The sequence below is a fragment of the Cavia porcellus genome, unplaced genomic scaffold, assembly GCF_034190915.1.
Source record: "Cavia porcellus strain 051 isolate PalLab524CR breed Dunkin Hartley unplaced genomic scaffold, mCavPor4.1 scaffold_15, whole genome shotgun sequence".
Taxonomy (NCBI): domain Eukaryota; kingdom Metazoa; phylum Chordata; class Mammalia; order Rodentia; family Caviidae; genus Cavia; species Cavia porcellus.
In genome coordinates, this window is record NW_026947498.1 from 7,261,615 (window position 1) to 7,278,259 (window position 16,645).

The 16,645-nt window shown below is 48.6% G+C and overlaps 1 protein-coding gene across 5 annotated transcripts in view; it reads left to right on the plus strand.

Annotated features, from left to right (window-relative positions):
- Positions 1–205: 205 nt before the first annotated feature.
- Sh3bgr (SH3 domain binding glutamate rich protein) overlaps positions 206–16,645 on the plus strand; it is a 30,481-nt gene continuing 14,041 nt past the window's right edge. For 4 of the 5 annotated variants that reach the window (XM_013146103.3, XM_003463926.5, XM_063224528.1 and 1 more), the window contains exons 1-3: positions 206–392; positions 6,314–6,499; positions 13,188–13,268. In XM_013146103.3, coding sequence (XP_013001557.1) covers positions 348–392; positions 6,314–6,499; positions 13,188–13,268 — 312 coding nt within the window. In that variant the 5' untranslated portion in view covers positions 206–347. The remainder of the gene's footprint in view (positions 393–6,313; positions 6,500–13,187; positions 13,269–16,645) is intronic. The other variant, XM_063224530.1, reaches the window with a different exon arrangement.

A 16,645-nucleotide genomic window follows, 5' to 3' on the forward strand; every position in this document is an offset into this window, starting at 1 on the left:
GAGTTTTCTGGGCTCCCCTTCTCCCAGGGCCCTCGGCCCCGCCCCACTCTGCACCCAGGCCTCTGATTGGTCTGCAGCAAAGCCTGGCCTTTTAGGGACTGTTGTCAGGCATTTTAAGTGACATGGGAAAGCATCCAGCAGCTGCTTTTATCAGCCAATCAAATATTTCCCTGACAGATCCCCAAATATTTCTGGGCCAATGGAGGGGGGAGCCCAGGCCGCCCCTGTGGCTGGGCAGTCGCCAGCTGGCGCTGGGCACCCGCTGCTCCGGTCCCAGTCAGGATTTGTCCAGCGCTGCGTTCCCCGCCGGGGGTGTGTTAGGGGGAGCCCTCTTTCCGACCCTCGACATGGTCATCAAAGTGTTTGTGGCCACATCTTCGGGGTCCATAGCGGTAGGTGTGTGGGGGCACCTCTTGTGTTCTGGGGAGCTCAAGTTGGCAGGAGGAGGTGCGGCCTCCAGTGCCTTCTGCGTGTGCCCCTGGCCTTCTGGGCAGGTCTGCATGGTGCTGAACGCCGAAGTGTGTGAGAAGTGTGTGACCCGGACAGGTGGGTGTGGAAGCCGAGTCCAGGGAGGAGGAGCGTGCCGTGATGGAGGCTGTAGTGGGTGACGTGCGTGGCTGCTGGGCTGCGACGTTTTGGGGACAGCGGTCCCTCATTCATTCTGCCAGGCGTAGACCGACCGGAGTTGGCAGAGCAGTGGTGAAGGAAGGGAAAAGAATCCAGATGTGTCAGCACGTGTACCAACACCCATGAGGCGTGTAAGCTTTATGGACAGGACCACGTGCAAATAAAAGGGTTTTTTCCTTAGATTAAAAGAAGTTGGAAACCAGTGACGCTTTGCATAGCTGGATTTTGCACAAGCGGAGGGTGTGGGGAGCAAATTGCTGAAATGACACCAGTGTGAGTTCCTTTGCACGCATGTGCAGCAGCATCACGGGAGAGAAAGTGTGTCGCTGCTGGGTGTCGCACTATTATTTGAGGGAAATGATGTCACGGTGACAAGAGCAAGTGTCTCTGAGGTCACAGTTCTGCTTTAGGAATCCAGACGGCCCCAAAATAGGAAGCCGGAGCCAGTCACCTTAGCATGTCCAGCCTCACTCCCCCGGCTGCCGTGGAGAAGGGGGGCGCACTTCTTCCTCCTCCTGCGGGGCCTTGTGGAAATTGAGACAGGTTTCAGCTGCCATGTCTGTCTGGGGCTGTTGTTTGAGACAGGGTCTCACTGTGCAGCCCAGCCTGGCCTTGAACTCACCTACATAGCCCAGGTTGGCCTCAAAATCACAGTGACCCTCCTGCCTCAGTGTACTGAGTTCTGGCATTGCAGGTGTGTGCCACTACTGCTGGCTAGGAGTGGAGCTTTGATTAACTTGTTACCAGAAGCCAGGAAAGCCTGAGCGGGGGAACCTTTTCTTAACCTCAGAAGCCAGAAAGCCTGTTTCTTTTTACATCCCATCCCCGGGGGATCTCGGGGTTGAGGCTCTGGTTTCTGCAGAGAGAAAAGAGCTTGGGATGCTACACGATCAGGTTTCAAGCAGAAAAGCAGCAGGGGCGACGTTCCAAGTGCAAAGTCACAGCTGGAAAGACCTTTCCTATTGGCACCGCAGAGACTGTAGGTGCAACCTGGGAGAATGCTTCAGTTTGCTCATTTCTGTCAGGCTGGGCTCGAACCCCAGGCCTCACACGTGCTGGGCAAAGCGCTCCACCACTGAGCTGTGTCCCCAGCCCGGGATGCACAAGTGAGAGCACAAAATACTGTCCTGAGGGAAATGGCTTTGCTGGGCTTTAAATATGTCACCCGAGCGCTGAAAATGTCTCCCACTTTTGCCAGCCCTCTGTGGGTTCTGCAGATCGGGTCTGTGTGGCTTGCCCTTCCCATGGCGAGGAATACATTTATAGATTTCTTAGGTTGATTTGATATCTTTTTTTTTTTTTTTGTCTTTTTCATTTTTTTATCGGTACCAGGGATCAAACTCAGGGCCGCCTGCTTGCAAGGCAGGTGCTTATGCCGCTGAGCTAAATCCCCAGCCCCTTGATTTGATATCTTACACTCAGGAAGCTTGGAAACATTTTTTAAATTTATTTTTATTTTACTTATTTACTTAAAGACAGGCTTTCACTATGTAGCCCAAGCTGGCTTTGATCTCCTTGCGATCTTCCTGCCTCGGCCTCCTGAATGCTGGGATGATAGGTGTGTGCCCCAATGCCCGGCTCAGGAGCACCCTGACTTGGGTGACTTGGAGGAGACGGAAGCCGCCATTCATCCCAGAGTCTTGGGAAAACCCGGTCCCTGGGTACCCGAGGTGAATGTTCAGGGCCACCCTGGCTGCACAACCTCAGGAAAGGTATTTTACCGTGCAGCCTCAACTGCCCTGTCTGTAAAATGAGGATAAGAATAGCACCCACCTCATGGAGCTGTCACGAAGGCTTCTGAAATAACATGCCGGGCGGCTGGCAGGGCTCAGGCGCCCAGCAGGGCTCCCCCAGCATTGTGACCACCGGCACTGTTCTGATGGCCGCTGTCATCGTTTTGGTAACAGTGCTACTTGGTACTGTGGTGCTTACAGTGATCAGTTACCATGATTATTGACAAACGTTGTTTAGTGGAGCTTTGTCTATGATCATTGTGCGTCTTATCGCATGGAGACCTCAGGGCCTCGGCGTCCGTGCTGATGGCTTTGGTGGGAGGGGAGGATTTCCCACAACCTGGGGAGAAACTCTCACTGCTCTTATTTAGTTATGTGAACAGTCCAGGGAATTGAACTCAGGGCCTCCACACGCAGCTACATCCCTACTTCTTTTTTGAGACAGGGTCTTACTAAATTGTCCAGGCTGGGTTCAAACTTACTATCTGAGCTGGGGATTTAGCTCAGTGGCTCAAACTTGAGGTTGTGAGTTTGATTCCCGGTACCAAAACAAAACAAAAACAAAAACAAACTGTGGTCCTCCTGACTCAGCCTCCGAGTGCTGGAATTATAGGTGTGTGCTAGCATACCTTCCGTGGGGTTGTAGTGATTGGAGTACCAACTGGGCCAGGCACCCACTTTTTTGTGGGGGAAACATGAAGCAGTGGGGTGCTGGTGCCCAACTGTGCAGGTTCTCATATTGCAGCATGCAGTGCCTTTCTCGGGGTTCACCAGCACCCTAGGAGGAAGCTCCTAAGACCCATTTTGCAGATAAGGAAACCAAAGATCAGAGCCTGGCTCAGATCTCCCCCTTTCTGCCCCTTCCCTCCTCCTTCCCTCCCTCTTGGATTTTTTGAGACCGAGTCTCACAAGGTCTCCGGGCTGGCCTTGAATTTGAGGCAGTCCTCCTGCTTCAGCCTCCTGAGTACTGGGATTACACGTGTGCACCTGCCTTGCCTGGACCGCAGCAACTTTCTGAGCTTGGAGGGAAATGCAGGCCGCCTGGGGTCAGAGGCAGCGCTCCTCAGGCTGTAGGTGGCCTCAGTGGAAAAGGCTCCTGGCTGTAGGAGACAGTGGGCAGGAGGCGCCTCTGTCCAGTCACACTGCCTATAGCAGTGACCTGGCAACTTCAGGGCCAGGAAAACGCTTTCTTACGTGTGAGTGAGACAGGGTAGGAAAACAGAAGTGTCCCAAGGCTCCAAATGATGACACAGACCCTGGGTAGCCCTGGGCCCTGCAGGCTGCTGGGTAGGACCTCAGGTGAGGAGAGGGAGCGAATCTCCAGGAGCCGCTGGGTGCTGTGACACCCCTGCCCACCAGAGAGGGAGGAGCCTTCTCGGGCTGTGTGTGTGGGGGACGGAGAGAGGGACTCACCTAGGGGGTCTTGGGGGAGACCCTAGCCCAGACACAGCTCGCCCTGGGGCTCATGAGGTCCCCTCCTCCCCTGCCAGCCCTGGTGTGTCCCTGTCTAGATAGCGTCTGGGGAGCTCAGGGGAAAATAGGGACTTTTCTTTTTTGAGGGGGTGAGAAATAGCAGTTACCCCAAAGGTTGGCATTCCCTGGCACCTGTCCCTGACCTCACCCTTACACCTGCCTGCAGTCATCCTTTTCTTTTGTTCTCTTTTCTTTCTCCTTTTTCTTCTTCCTCTTCTCCTCCTCTTTTCCCTCCTCCTCTTCTTTTTCTACTTCTCTTCTTCCTCCTTTTATGCTTCACTTTTTTTTTTTTTTTGGAGGGAGGGACAGGATCTCACTGTGTAGCCCAGGCTGGCCCTCAAACTCATTGTGGATCCTCCTGTCTCAGCCTCCTGTGTGCTGGGATTATAGGTGTGCACCACTATGCTTGCCTACTTTTCCTTGTATTAAGCAGAAACTTTCTATCCATGAGTTATTGATGGAGTAATTCACTTTGGCAAGAATTAATAAAATAATTTTCTCTTTCTTTCTTTCTTTCTTTCTTTCTTTCTTTCTTTCTTTCTTTCTTTCTTTCTCCCCCCTGAGTATAGAGATCGCCTAAGAAAGAATTTGGCTTTAGGCCAAAAAGGGTTTGAACCTCACCATTAAATCTGGGAAGAGCTTGTGACTTTGACAGCATTTATTTCAAGCTGTCAGCTTGACCTTTCTGCTGATAAACAGCTGCATGACTCAGCCTCCCGATTACACCCATGAGCTATCACTCCTGGCTCAGAGCAACTTTTAAAAACATTTGGATATTAGGTATTTTCATGTAAAAAATTATTTAAATTTCAATCTTACTTGAAAAGGTGGGGCATGCCTATAATCCCAGCACTTGGGAGGCTAAGACAGGAGGATTCCTCTTAATTGAAGACCAGCCTAAGCTACATTATAAGACCTTGTCTCAAAAAACAGAACAAAACAAACAAAAACAGCCTCTAAAGGTGACCATATTTATGGCCATCTTATGGACTTCATATTTATGGACCTCTTTCTGGTTCTTAGTCTGTGTTACACAAATAAATTTTGTACTTTGCTTCAGCTGTGGTAAGCAGCCTTAGCCCTTGTTTTGGTACAGAGTCTTTTGCACTGTGCAAAATTGATCAATGATTATTGACTGATATTTGGTTGATTATACTTCCAGGGAGTCTCTCTGGCTTTTTAAAAAAATAGAAGTCGCTGAGTCTGCTACAATTTTTTACCACTGTTTATAGAAGAAAAGCTGGAGCCAGAAGCCGGGAGCCGTGGTGCACACCTGCCAATCCAGCACTCTGAGGCTGAGACAGGAGGTTTGCAAGTCTGTGTCCAGCCTGGGTGACTTGGAGAGAGCTGTCTCAGAACAAAACCTAAATAAGGGCTGGGGCGTAGCTCCCTGAGTTCGGTTCCTGGTCCTGGGGACGGGGCGGAGATGACATCCCACATTCTGGGAGTGAATTGGCAGAAGAGAGATTGTTGAGGTCGCTCCAAGCTTTGAAGGGGCCACAGCGCAGGAGCTCATAGTCAGGGCCACAGTCATTGCTGGTGGGAGGGACACAGGGCTTCCTGTCACCTCCTGTCACCTCGGGGGCTGCCGTGTTCCCTGGGAACAGAGGGATGGCAGGGGAGGGCAGCTCGCTGTTGGCTTCCTCTCTCTCCTCTGCCATGAACTCTGACCTCCGTGCACAGCACCCTTGGGTGTCTGTGCTATTTCCACAGGTCCTGTCAGTTCAGCATCTCTCATCCTTGAGACGTGTTGCAGCATGGGTGCGCTTGGTGTTTGAATTTTGTAGTGAATTCTCTTTCTTCCCTTCTTCGTTTCTTCCCCATCAGATTGATGCTAACAGATTCTTATCTACTTTTTATGGCCTTTAAAACTTGAAATTATAAATCCTTAAAATACTGCAAATAAAAGATGATGAAAATGCCTCTATTTCAATTAGGTTGGTTATGTAATTCTACGAACACTGACAATAGTAAAGGCTGGTTGGGTGTGGTGATGCAGACCTGTGACCCCAGCACTCACGAGGAGCAGTGAGTTCAAGGCTGCTCCAGGCTACAAAATGAGTTCAAGGCCTGGACTGCGTAGTGAAACCCTGTCTCAGAAAAAAAAAGATATTAAAATCTCAGATTCAGATTTTTTTTTGTCTTTTTGAGACAGAGTCTCACTATGCAGTTCAGGCTGGACTTGAGCTCACTTTGTAGCCCAGGCTGATCTAGAACTTGCAACAATCCTCCTGCCTCAGCTTCCTGAGTGCAGGGATTACAGGAGTGCACCACATCGCAGCTAAAATCTCAAAATTTAAATGGTCACTGTCCCTCGCATATGACAAAGTGCGAGTTTGTCATTTTCCTTGTTTGAGAGCTTTACAGATTTATTTGCATTGCATGGTAGAGCTACAGAAAGGCTTTCATGTACCTGTCATCAAAAGGATTTTTAAAACACCCCAAACATCCTTGTGGTTCTTTTTCTCTGCCCCACCCAGATTAGGAAGAAGCAGCAAGAAGTTGTGGGATTCCTGGAAGCGAACAAAATCGACTTTAAGGAGCTGGACATTGCCGGGGATGAGGACAACCGGCGGTGGATGAGGGAGAACGTTCCCGGGGAGAAGAAGCCTCAGAACGGGATCCCCCTGCCGCCCCAGATCTTCAACGAAGAGCAGTACTGCGGGGTGAGTGCAGCCGGCGAGACCCTGCTGCGCACGCATGTGAATGCAGGCTGTCCAGGACACAGCCGGCCCAGGGTTGAGGCTGCTTTGGAGGTTGTGAGCTCTGTCTGCTCACCAAGTATTTCCCCTGTCCAACAGCTGGACAGTGGGTCCACGCTCAACAATCACGGCTTTGGGTTCAGAAAATGGTGCAAACGATTACACAGCGGTGCACTAGGCTTTCCAAGGCCGTGTTACAGGTTTTGTGCCTTATTTTGAAGAATGGAATCTCTCGTTTTTAATTTTAAGGAGACTAAAACCCAGCAGTACAAAACAGAGTAAAGCCCATTAAAACAGTGAAAGTGGCACAGAACTTCAAAACAGCTGAGTGTGGTGGTGTAGGCTTGTCATCCCAGCACTCGGGAGGCTGAGGCAGGAGGATTGTTGTGAGTTCGAGACCAGCCTGGGGTACAGAGTGAGCTCAAGGCCAGCCTGAACTGCATAATGGGACTCCGTCTCTCTCTGTCTTTCACACACACACACACAAGAACTTCAAAACAGGACAGCAGGAAATCAAAATGGCTCCCATAATATATCTTGTTAGCCTCACAGTAGCTGTCCATTTCCTCAGACACAGTAAAACTGAATTAAACAAACCAAAATAAAATCAATCAAAACAAAGCATTGAATCAAACAAACAATAATTCAAAACAAAACAAAACAACTAGAATGACATTGGATTTCAAAAACAAGGTAGAAGGAAATCACCCATATTTATCATATTGCATACACGGTGGTCATGATCCTAAGGGATCTCATAGGTGCTTAGACTACCGGCCTCAGTCCTATAAAGTCAATCAACCAACACAAGCTCACAAGAAATGCAATCTGGCTCCTGTCTTCCTGGGCCCCGCCTGGTCTGTGCAGCTTACAGATTAAACTGGCTGACATGCTCTTCTCTGACCCTGCACAGCCTCTGCTAGAGAATCAAGTGAAATACACACTCAGCTGGAAAGGACTTGTGGTCGGCTGTCGTGGGCACACACAGGCATCCATAGGGATGAGTGGTCAGTGTCCACTTGGACCCGACATCCATCTGTAGTGTGCGGTGCTTGGGTGCAGGAGGAAGCTGTGTGAATCAATCTAGTTGCTAAAAGCTGTGCCGGGGCTTCTGATTTTAATAACACTTGCTGTACACATTCAGTGTATACTGGAGCACCTCAGTTTCCTGTCTACAGATCGTACTGAGTGAATCACACTGTTGAGGAGAGAGGCTTAGCAGGCAGAGGGAGAGCTCAGGGCAGAGCACTTCCCTGGCACGAGCCCAGCCTGGGGTTCAGCTCCTAAAACCCCTGCAAAATAACAGATCAAAGGACTGGAAGTTATCTCTGGAGTCATCTGTCGGGTGGGGGATAAGGTCGCTGCCAATGAGGGGACAGTTCTGTGATTGTCATTGCTGAGTGTGGGGACCAGGTTTGGGACTCACACCTCCTCCCCCACCCCCTGTTCCCAGTTACCTTCTTGCTGCACAAAACCACCCATTCTGGGCTGGGCATACAGCTCAGTGGCATAAGCGCCTGCCTGGCAAGCACATGCAGGCTGTTGAGGATGCGGCCTGGGGTTGAGGTCTTGAGTTCCATTCTTGGTATGAGAAAAACCAACCAAACAAAACCTCCCAAACACCAAGCACAGGAGAGTCAAACCTTGCCCCTGTGGGTTTTAGTGAGGAAAGCCCTTGGAACACACTCGCAGGAACTGTTTTACGCATCGTCTGGAGCCCATGTCACACCACAGCAGAGCCAGCACATGACACCACGCTGCCTGCGGAGCCACAAACATTGGTTCTTCCGGAGGTTTAGAGGCAGAGTCTGTTTCCGGCCGTGCTCACCTCCACCCAGGGTCCCTTTCTGAAGCCTTGGGTGTGGGGCACTGGGTGGGTTTATGGGCTGGGGCCGCGTGAGTTTTAGACGGCTGAGCTGCCTTCTGCAGCTGCTTAGCTGGAAGTCAGGTGGGTGCTGGGCTGTTTTCAAACAATCTTTCTGTGATCAGCACGTACTTAGGGTCACCTACAGTCCAGTTCTGCTTCTGTGTGGTTTTAACCTGGCCCTTCCTTCCCAGCCCTGCCTAAACTTTTCCCTCCTGCTACTTCCCCACCTCCATTTCCAACAATTTCGTCTCCTCTTAGATAAGGAAAGGGCTAAAGGGGGAAGGCAGTGATGGTAATGAAGAATTTGCTTTTATCTTTTCTGAACTGATTTGGTTGTGCTGTTCTAAACGCTCTTGCCATGATATGTTGCCTTGTGACGAGGGTAACAGAACCAATCAATCACGGACTGGAGGAAACCCCTACAACTGTGAGCTAACATAAACCTTTTCTTGTGTAAAAGCTTATGGTCTCATGTGTTTTGTTATAGTGCTGGAGAGCTAACACAGTGGTTTATCTTTTGAGAAGCTTTGATACATTTGCTTTTCTTAGGTCTGAGGATGCTCTTTAACAAAAGTATGTTAATGACGCAGAGAGCTTTGTTTCCAGAGAGTTGATGAAAATTGTCATTGGTATTGTAGGCTTATTGTAAGAGACACAAAAGTTCTGAAGGTCATGTCAAGGTTAAATGGCTCAGGGCTGGGGAGTGAGTCAAGGTGTCCTTCCTCACGTGCAGCAGGTAGACTGCAGGAATAACTACTATGTAAATCTTCTCACTCGAGCCTGAGGGTCCCTATAAGTCATGTCCTCCTGTCCACCCGGAACGAAGCATCAGGCACACACGAGCCCATTTCTCGGCAGCAGGGCAGTGAGGGTTGGATGTCGGTGTGTCTGCCAGCTCAAGCTCCCGGTGCCTTGTTGGGGACAGATGAAGACATTATCCCCAGAGCACAGCAGCCAGCTGGAGACAGAGAAAGGGGACACCAGAGGGGCGCCTTGCCGGGAGTGGCAGGCCTGTCTGTGATGACAGATTGGAATCTTAGTGCAGGTAAGGGCTGGGTGCTTTCCCAGGCCTGAGTACAGCCAGGGGAGGCTCATTTGGGCGGTGAGAGGCGAGGAACTCTGGGCCTGCAGGGAGAAAGCAGAAGCACTTAGGGCGGGTGAGGGCTTCTCAGGATAGTTCCGTCATTGAACCAAACTATTTTCTCTGCTTTTGTCTGTTTTCTGAGATGGGGTCTTGCTAGGTAGCCCAGGCTTGCCTTGAATTCGTGGTGCCCATCCTGCCTCAGATTCCCAAGTGCTGAGATTACAGGGAGGTACCCCACACCCGGCTTGTTCCCTTTTTGAGATAGGATCTCACCATGTAGTCCAAGACAGCCTTGGACTCTCCATCCTCCTGCCTCAGCCTCCCAAGTGTTGGGATTACAGGCGTGCACCACCACATCTGGATCCTAGTTTACATCCTTAAAATCTATTTGCAATATGCCAAGGGCAACAAGAAGATGAGCACCATTGTCCGGGATAGAAATGGGACGTTACCAGAAACCTAGAAGCCCACCACGTACATTTCCGTGACCAAGGTCCCCCGTGTCCACACCAGACACAGCCTCAGAGTGAATTCCGTGCTAACCATTGTTTCTTTTATTGCCACGTGTGCACGCAAACAGTATATTGATTGCTTTGCATACTTTTGAATTTTATAGAAATGGGCTCTGACTTGATAAATCCTTTGTCTTGCTTCTCCATGTGTTCTATTTTTTTATTTTTTTGCTTTTTTCCGGTACCAAGGATCGAATTTACAAGTTCGCACTTGCCAGGCAAGCGCTTATGCCGCTGAGCTACATCCCTGGCCCGCCCATGTGTCTTAAAGCTGTGCTGACCTTAATGGTTGTCCTGTGCAGTCTGCGCCTGTTCTCAGCTCTGCTGGAGAGGGCTGCTGTGCACTCTTGGCTTCTGACTGTCACACAAGTGTCCTTCATGGAGCTCCTGGGACAGAAGCCGACACCAGTGCGTTCTGAATTGCTTCCACCAGCTGCACTTTGGGACACTGATCACTGTCCAGCTTTGACGTTTTGGGGACCCTAGTGGCTGGGGAGTGGAAAAGCACTGCTTTCCTCTCCTGGTTACCAAGGCGATTGCGAGGCTCCTCTCCTCCTCTCTCTGTGGAGTCCGGGTGTCTGTGCACAGTGCAAATCTACTCATCTCGTGGTGTGGATGTCTTCTCCTTGTGTATGGCTTCTCTCTACTTCTTTTTAAACCTGAAACCAAAAATGTATTTTCCTATGTCGTCACCTAAAATTTAAATAACTTTGCTTCATATTTACTTTAAAGATGGGCTAAATAAAATTAACTCTTTTTTTTGGCAAATGGCTTGACACATATATAATTTTAATTAAAAATATGGATAACATTGTTTCACTCATGTGTGTGTGCATATATATATATATATATATTTTTTTTTTTTTTTGGTGCTGGGAATTGAACCCAGCTCTCGTGCATGTGAGATAAGTGCTCTACCACAGAGCTCACCCCAGCTCTCTCAGCCACACGTATTACACAATTTCTTTACCTATCTGTAATCTGCGTGCTGTTTGGGGATCTGTTTCTGCACCCCCTATCTGTCTCCATTTGTGCTCACTGCTACCCTGAAGGCACAGTTGCAGCTTTATCTATTTATTTATTTTTTCATAAGTAAACAATTTAAGTTTTATTGATCTCCCAGTTTTTTAAAAGGTAAATTTAAATGCTTGATGTATTATAGGCAGATTGAGCAGAACAGGAGTACAAAGAGATACAAATTAGTCTATGCTACAGAAGATGTGCAAGATACAGAATCATCTTGGTAAATGTATGTAAACTTCTTCTGAAGATAAAGGGGACAGTCTGGCTTTTCTGGGACACTCTCCAAAGTGACTCAAGGCATAAATCCACGCCCCGACATGAACTTTACTATCTAGGTTTATGTCTCTGATACGGCTTATCGGACATCAGGCTTCATGATGAAGCTCAGTCTGCTGAATGAGGGTCTGTTTCTTGGGTGGAAAAGCACAGACCTAGGTGATTTCTCCAAAATATGGAGAACACAAACACAAGCCCTTTATTTTAAAAAGCAGACACAAAAGATTAGTACAAACCCAAAAGTCTGAAATGCTTCCATTTTGAATTAATTCAATTAAGAACCTGTACAAGTTTGTCCTCGAGAGCAAACACATCACTTGTCTCTAAGAAGGAAGACAAACTCTTATTAATGTGGTTTTTCAGTATTTCAAGTCTCAAATTAAAACCTAGGAAGACCCATAATAATATCCGGGAGCTTTAAAAGACAGGCAAAAAGACTGGTTGCTGTAACCAACTTTACGAGTGCTGGCCAGGCCAGGGTAACACTTACACCGGGAAAACACACCCACATCTGAGGAGTAGGTGTGGGAGACATAGAAGGGGAAAGAGAATCCAAATGTCCTTCTCTTTGGTAACTTTCACTTTGGAATCATCAAAAAAGCAACCACTTCCCCTCACACCCTTTAAACTCTGCACTACACAGGAAACCTTGTTCTCAAATCCACTCTTGTAAATGCCTGCATGGTCCCTGGAATCCTTGTTCCAGTAGCTCTGTGGGTCCTGTTATTTCTGTTAATTCCAGAACCTCTACTTTTAGCAAATGATGACTGGCAGGCGTATCGGGATGGGACATTTTGATGCAGAGCCATAATCTGCTTGGTTCTTTTGTCCTCCAAGAAGTGCGATAACTTCTACAATTATTTTTGTTCCAAACCGTTCTGGGCTGTGTGTTTCCATCAGCTCTCACTGACAGACACTTCATCCTGATTTTCAGCTGCACCCCTTGCTTCCTCCGAGCTCAGTGGATCTGGGTTAGGACTTCACACATCTGGACAACCAAGTCCTCCGGTCTAGTTCTAAGTTGCTGAGGTCTGTGCTGTAACACAGCAGTGCGATGCTCACTGCTAAGTCTAATGCCCCTGTGCATTGGAGCTGAGAAGACTCTCCAGCCATCGTTTGTTGGAGTGTCACCCTGCTGGAGCCGGGACAGCCACCTGCTGTCCTGCTAGCCTCTTGCAACACTGTTGGAGTCACATCATGGCCCTGATGACGGAGCTGGGCAGTACTAAGTGGACCTGGGGGAAGGTCTGTTGCGTTTTAATCATACAAACCCCAATTCTTCCCAGTACTGGAGGTGGACTTGGGGGTCCGGTGGGGTGGAGATTCCAGCCTGCTCCCAGGGCTCAGGTCCTCTGTAGTTTTTCCCACTTTGCAACACAAGCCTGGCTCTAAGTCCTCTGCAAGCAGAGTCCTCCTTGGTCCTGGGCTACCAGAAGGGCTTGAGACAAGTCTGCCTGATGACAGGAGGGACGTCCTATCCTCTACGGTCTCAACTGGGACCGAGCTGGGTTCAGATCTACGAGGCCAAAGTACCAACCATCTGGTTAGAGGTGGAAAACTTTTGGAAAAACATTAACTGTGAATATTTGGATTTTACCAGCAATTCCTGAGCATTAAGGGTTGTGTGCGTGCGTGCGTGCGTGCATGCGTGTGTGTGTGTGTGTGTGTGTGTGTGTGTGTGTGTGTGTGTGTTATGTGTTCCCATGATGCTGTACAACACAATGAAAGTAATCTCTTAACTTTCAGGTTTAGTTATTTCCTCCGGCAGAGCGATCCGGGTTGGCTTCTGTGCTGGGTCCCGCTGAATGATCAGCAGGAAGAATCAGTTAGGTGAATGGGCTGGCTTACGGGTGTGCAATGTACCTAAACATCCTTTTCCTTTGCTTCAAGGATTTTGACTCTTTCTTCTCTGCCAAAGAAGAGAACATCATTTATTCATTCCTTGGCTTGGCCCCGCCTCCAGGCTCACAGGTAAGCCGGGCACCCCATCTCGGGCTCCCCAAGGGTTGCAACAAGTGAAGACCAAAAACAGCGCGGTTTCCCACCTGACGATCTTTGTGTCAGTCAGCGTGATCTGTTGGCCACATGTGGAACACCTCATGGTTGTGCACGTCACTCTCCTGCTGGGACCTCCGTGATCTTCTCTGTGTTGTTTCTGCTTCAGTGGCTTCTGTGTACTCTATTCTTAGAGTTCTTACACATGTGGATAATACCAGGTTTTTAACAAAGAAACTCTGAGATTGTGCTTTTACTATTTTTGCTGTTTTTTCTTGTTTTAGTGAAGTTCACAGTACTCATATGTAAGGGCCGTGGCAGGTGCTCAGTGGTGGAGTGTTTATTAGCTTAGTGTGGGGGGCCCTGGATCCATGGCTGTGTATGAGCTGTACCAAGGGCCAGGATGTAGAACTGAGGGGGCAGGGGACCAAGGCAGGCAGGAGGCTCTTGGACCTGGACAAGGCTCCTTATGTATAGTGGAGACACCATGAGGGCTTCAGGGGTCCCCTCACTTCCTTCTTTCAAAGGAAATGGCCCCTGCAGTACGGGTGGGCTCCAGAGGCTGCAGATGATGGTCACACACATGGGCCCCGAGGCAGCTCGGTGGGGTGGTGGGGAGAGCCCAGAGTGGTATGGGTATTTTAGGGTCCATGTTGGTAGAAGATTGGCCGAGGCTTGCTGGTGGATTGAATGTGGGTGAGGGGTGATGTGCATAGTTGTTTTAGCCACTGTGGGTGGCCATTCGCCCTGGAGGAAGACAGAATTACAGAATGATGTTACACCGGAGCAGGACCTCTGAGGGAAGAGTTGAGGAGGCCCTTGGCTGTCACTGTGTCTCTGTGCGTCCTGCTGGGGTCACATGTGTGGACGGGGTGGAAGGCAGGAGAAGCGGGTGGAACTGGGCCGTGAGGAGGCTGGCCGAGGAGACCGGTGGGGCTGGGGGAGGCTTCGCACTTATAGCCGGGAGGAGGATGAAGGGGAGCACTGAGGGGGCTCGATGGAGCCACTGAGGCAGGCCCTGGGAGCGTGGTGGTGGGCAAACCACGGGAGCTCAGTGGTATCCGTCGCCCATGGTGACTTTTGTCAAATGCTGTCACGTGGGTACAGTGTAGCTGACTGTGTACGATTTCCATATGTAAACATTTCACTCATTAATGTCTTACATCTGTGTATGCTGTAGCATAAATAGCTTATCTATCATTCTATCAGGTGAGTGGTACCGTCATTTTCTTGACTGTGCTTTTAATTTTGTGGCTTTGGCTGTTTCCCAAAACTCTGCAGTGATTATTGCCAAAAATTAGCTTACTTTCTTTTGAAATATCTCCTTAGGATGAATTGCTAGTAACTCTTCTAGTGAGACCAAGGTACCCGATACATTTATGGGCTTGGAGGGTGCCACAGATGACTGCAGGGATCAGTTTCACACTGCTTTCCAGATATGAGTGTGTTTAAGCTCCTTGATGTTTGGGGCATTTCATTCTATTTCAAAACTTTGCTTCTGTCTTAAATGTGCTTTTGTGACTCAGTGTGTGTGTGTGTGTGTGTGTGTGTGTGTACTTCCCCCCATCAGGATTTGAACTCAGGGCCTCGTGTTTGCCAGGCAGGCGCTATGCTGCTGAGCTATATCCCTGGCCCTTCAATGCATATTTTTTGAGAGCTTGTTCGGAGGCTCTAGCAGGGAGCACAGCAGCTCGTACACTCCTGACTCCTGACGGTAGAATGGTCCTCCTCGATGGGGCGTGGTCACCTTCTACCCAGGAGGGACGCACATGCATGGTGAGGGAGGGCGGGGACACCTGCAGAGTCAGCCGGATCTTCCGGATTGACCCTGTCACAGCCACATCGCCCTCACGTCCATCATTACATTTTTTTTTTTGTTTGCTATTTTTTAATCGACAAGCGAAAGTGAGGAACATGTATTGTGTGCATCATGGTGTTTAGAAATGGGTACCCTGTGCACTGGCTAAGCCGAGCTTACTGACGTCCACCTACTTCATCTTCATTCTTTCTTTTTTCTGTGCTGAGAACACTTGGAGTCTCCTCTCCTCTGGACTTCCCGTGTGCGGTGCAGTTACTCACTGTGTCACCATGTTTTGCAGTGGGTGTCTTCAACTCATTCCTGGTTAATAGACAGTGCGTTTTCATGCGACCCCAGAACTCAGCTCCAAGGCAAATGGTTAAGAAAAGCAGGGGAGAGAAGACATTCCTGACATGCAGCATTTGAGCAAAGCTTACTGTGTCTGTAATAATTCTTGTCAGGCTCTAACCCTTCCAATATTATCCACGTATTCATCTGGTTAGAATTAATTTTTTTCTTGCTTGTACTGGGCCTGCTGAATCTTTTTAACCTTGAACGAGCGTGCCCCTCAGTGCTGGAAAAGTGTCGGGAGTCTGTCTGGAGTTCATTTCCTTCGGTTTCCAATCTTTTCTTTTTGGAATTCTTATTCTTGAAGTTTTGCAATTTTCTTACCTTTTGTCCTTCATTTCTTATACGTTTGTCTTTCTGCTTTCCTGGGGTCTTTCCTCATTCCTGTTTCCTCCTTTCCTGGAGCCCCACCGTGCCGTCTCTAGTTTACACCTCTCTGTTTGTCTCTCATACTGTTTTGTATGTTCTAAAATGTCATGGAAATTTCCTACAACCTGCTGTTCTCCTCTTCCAGGAGACAGTGGGAGAAGTTTTACTAATCTCTTAAGCAAGCGGTGGGCTCTGGAAGTTAATAGGTTCTGAGGCTCCAGATAGAATTCTAGCCCTAAAAACTTTTATTACTCACATCATAGTATTTAATAGCTGTCAAGGAAAATCTGTGGGCACATAAATCACGAGGCCGGAAGAGCTTCAGTGGATTGCTGCAGGTTGCGAGGCTCCAGGCTGTGGCCCTGGTGTCTGAATCCAATGTTTTATATAAATGAATTCAAGTGATGTGTATCAGTCCAATACCTTCTTCACACCTCTCTGTTGAAAGGTAGCATATTTATAGAAACAAACTATCTACTGTTAAGATTACCATAAATTTAAAACTCTTCATTTTCCATTTATGGAGGTAACTACCATGCTAATATTTTGCTATGAAATGAATAATTATGAAAGAAAACCTAAGCATCTCTACCTTCTAAACAAGAATTTATAATTCATACCTGTTTTTGGGAGAAAATTATTTTTCTGCACATCACATGTTAAAGAAATTAGTCAAAACATCCCTTTGCAAACCCCACTGTAGCGTAACTGATGGATATCAGTTGGCAAAAGACATTCAGTGTGTTTTGGGGGAGTAGGTTAGGTTTCCTATGCTAAAGTATCACTCCCCTTTCCCCTGTACTGTTTGCTAAATTCAAAGGGGAAGCTGACCTTCATA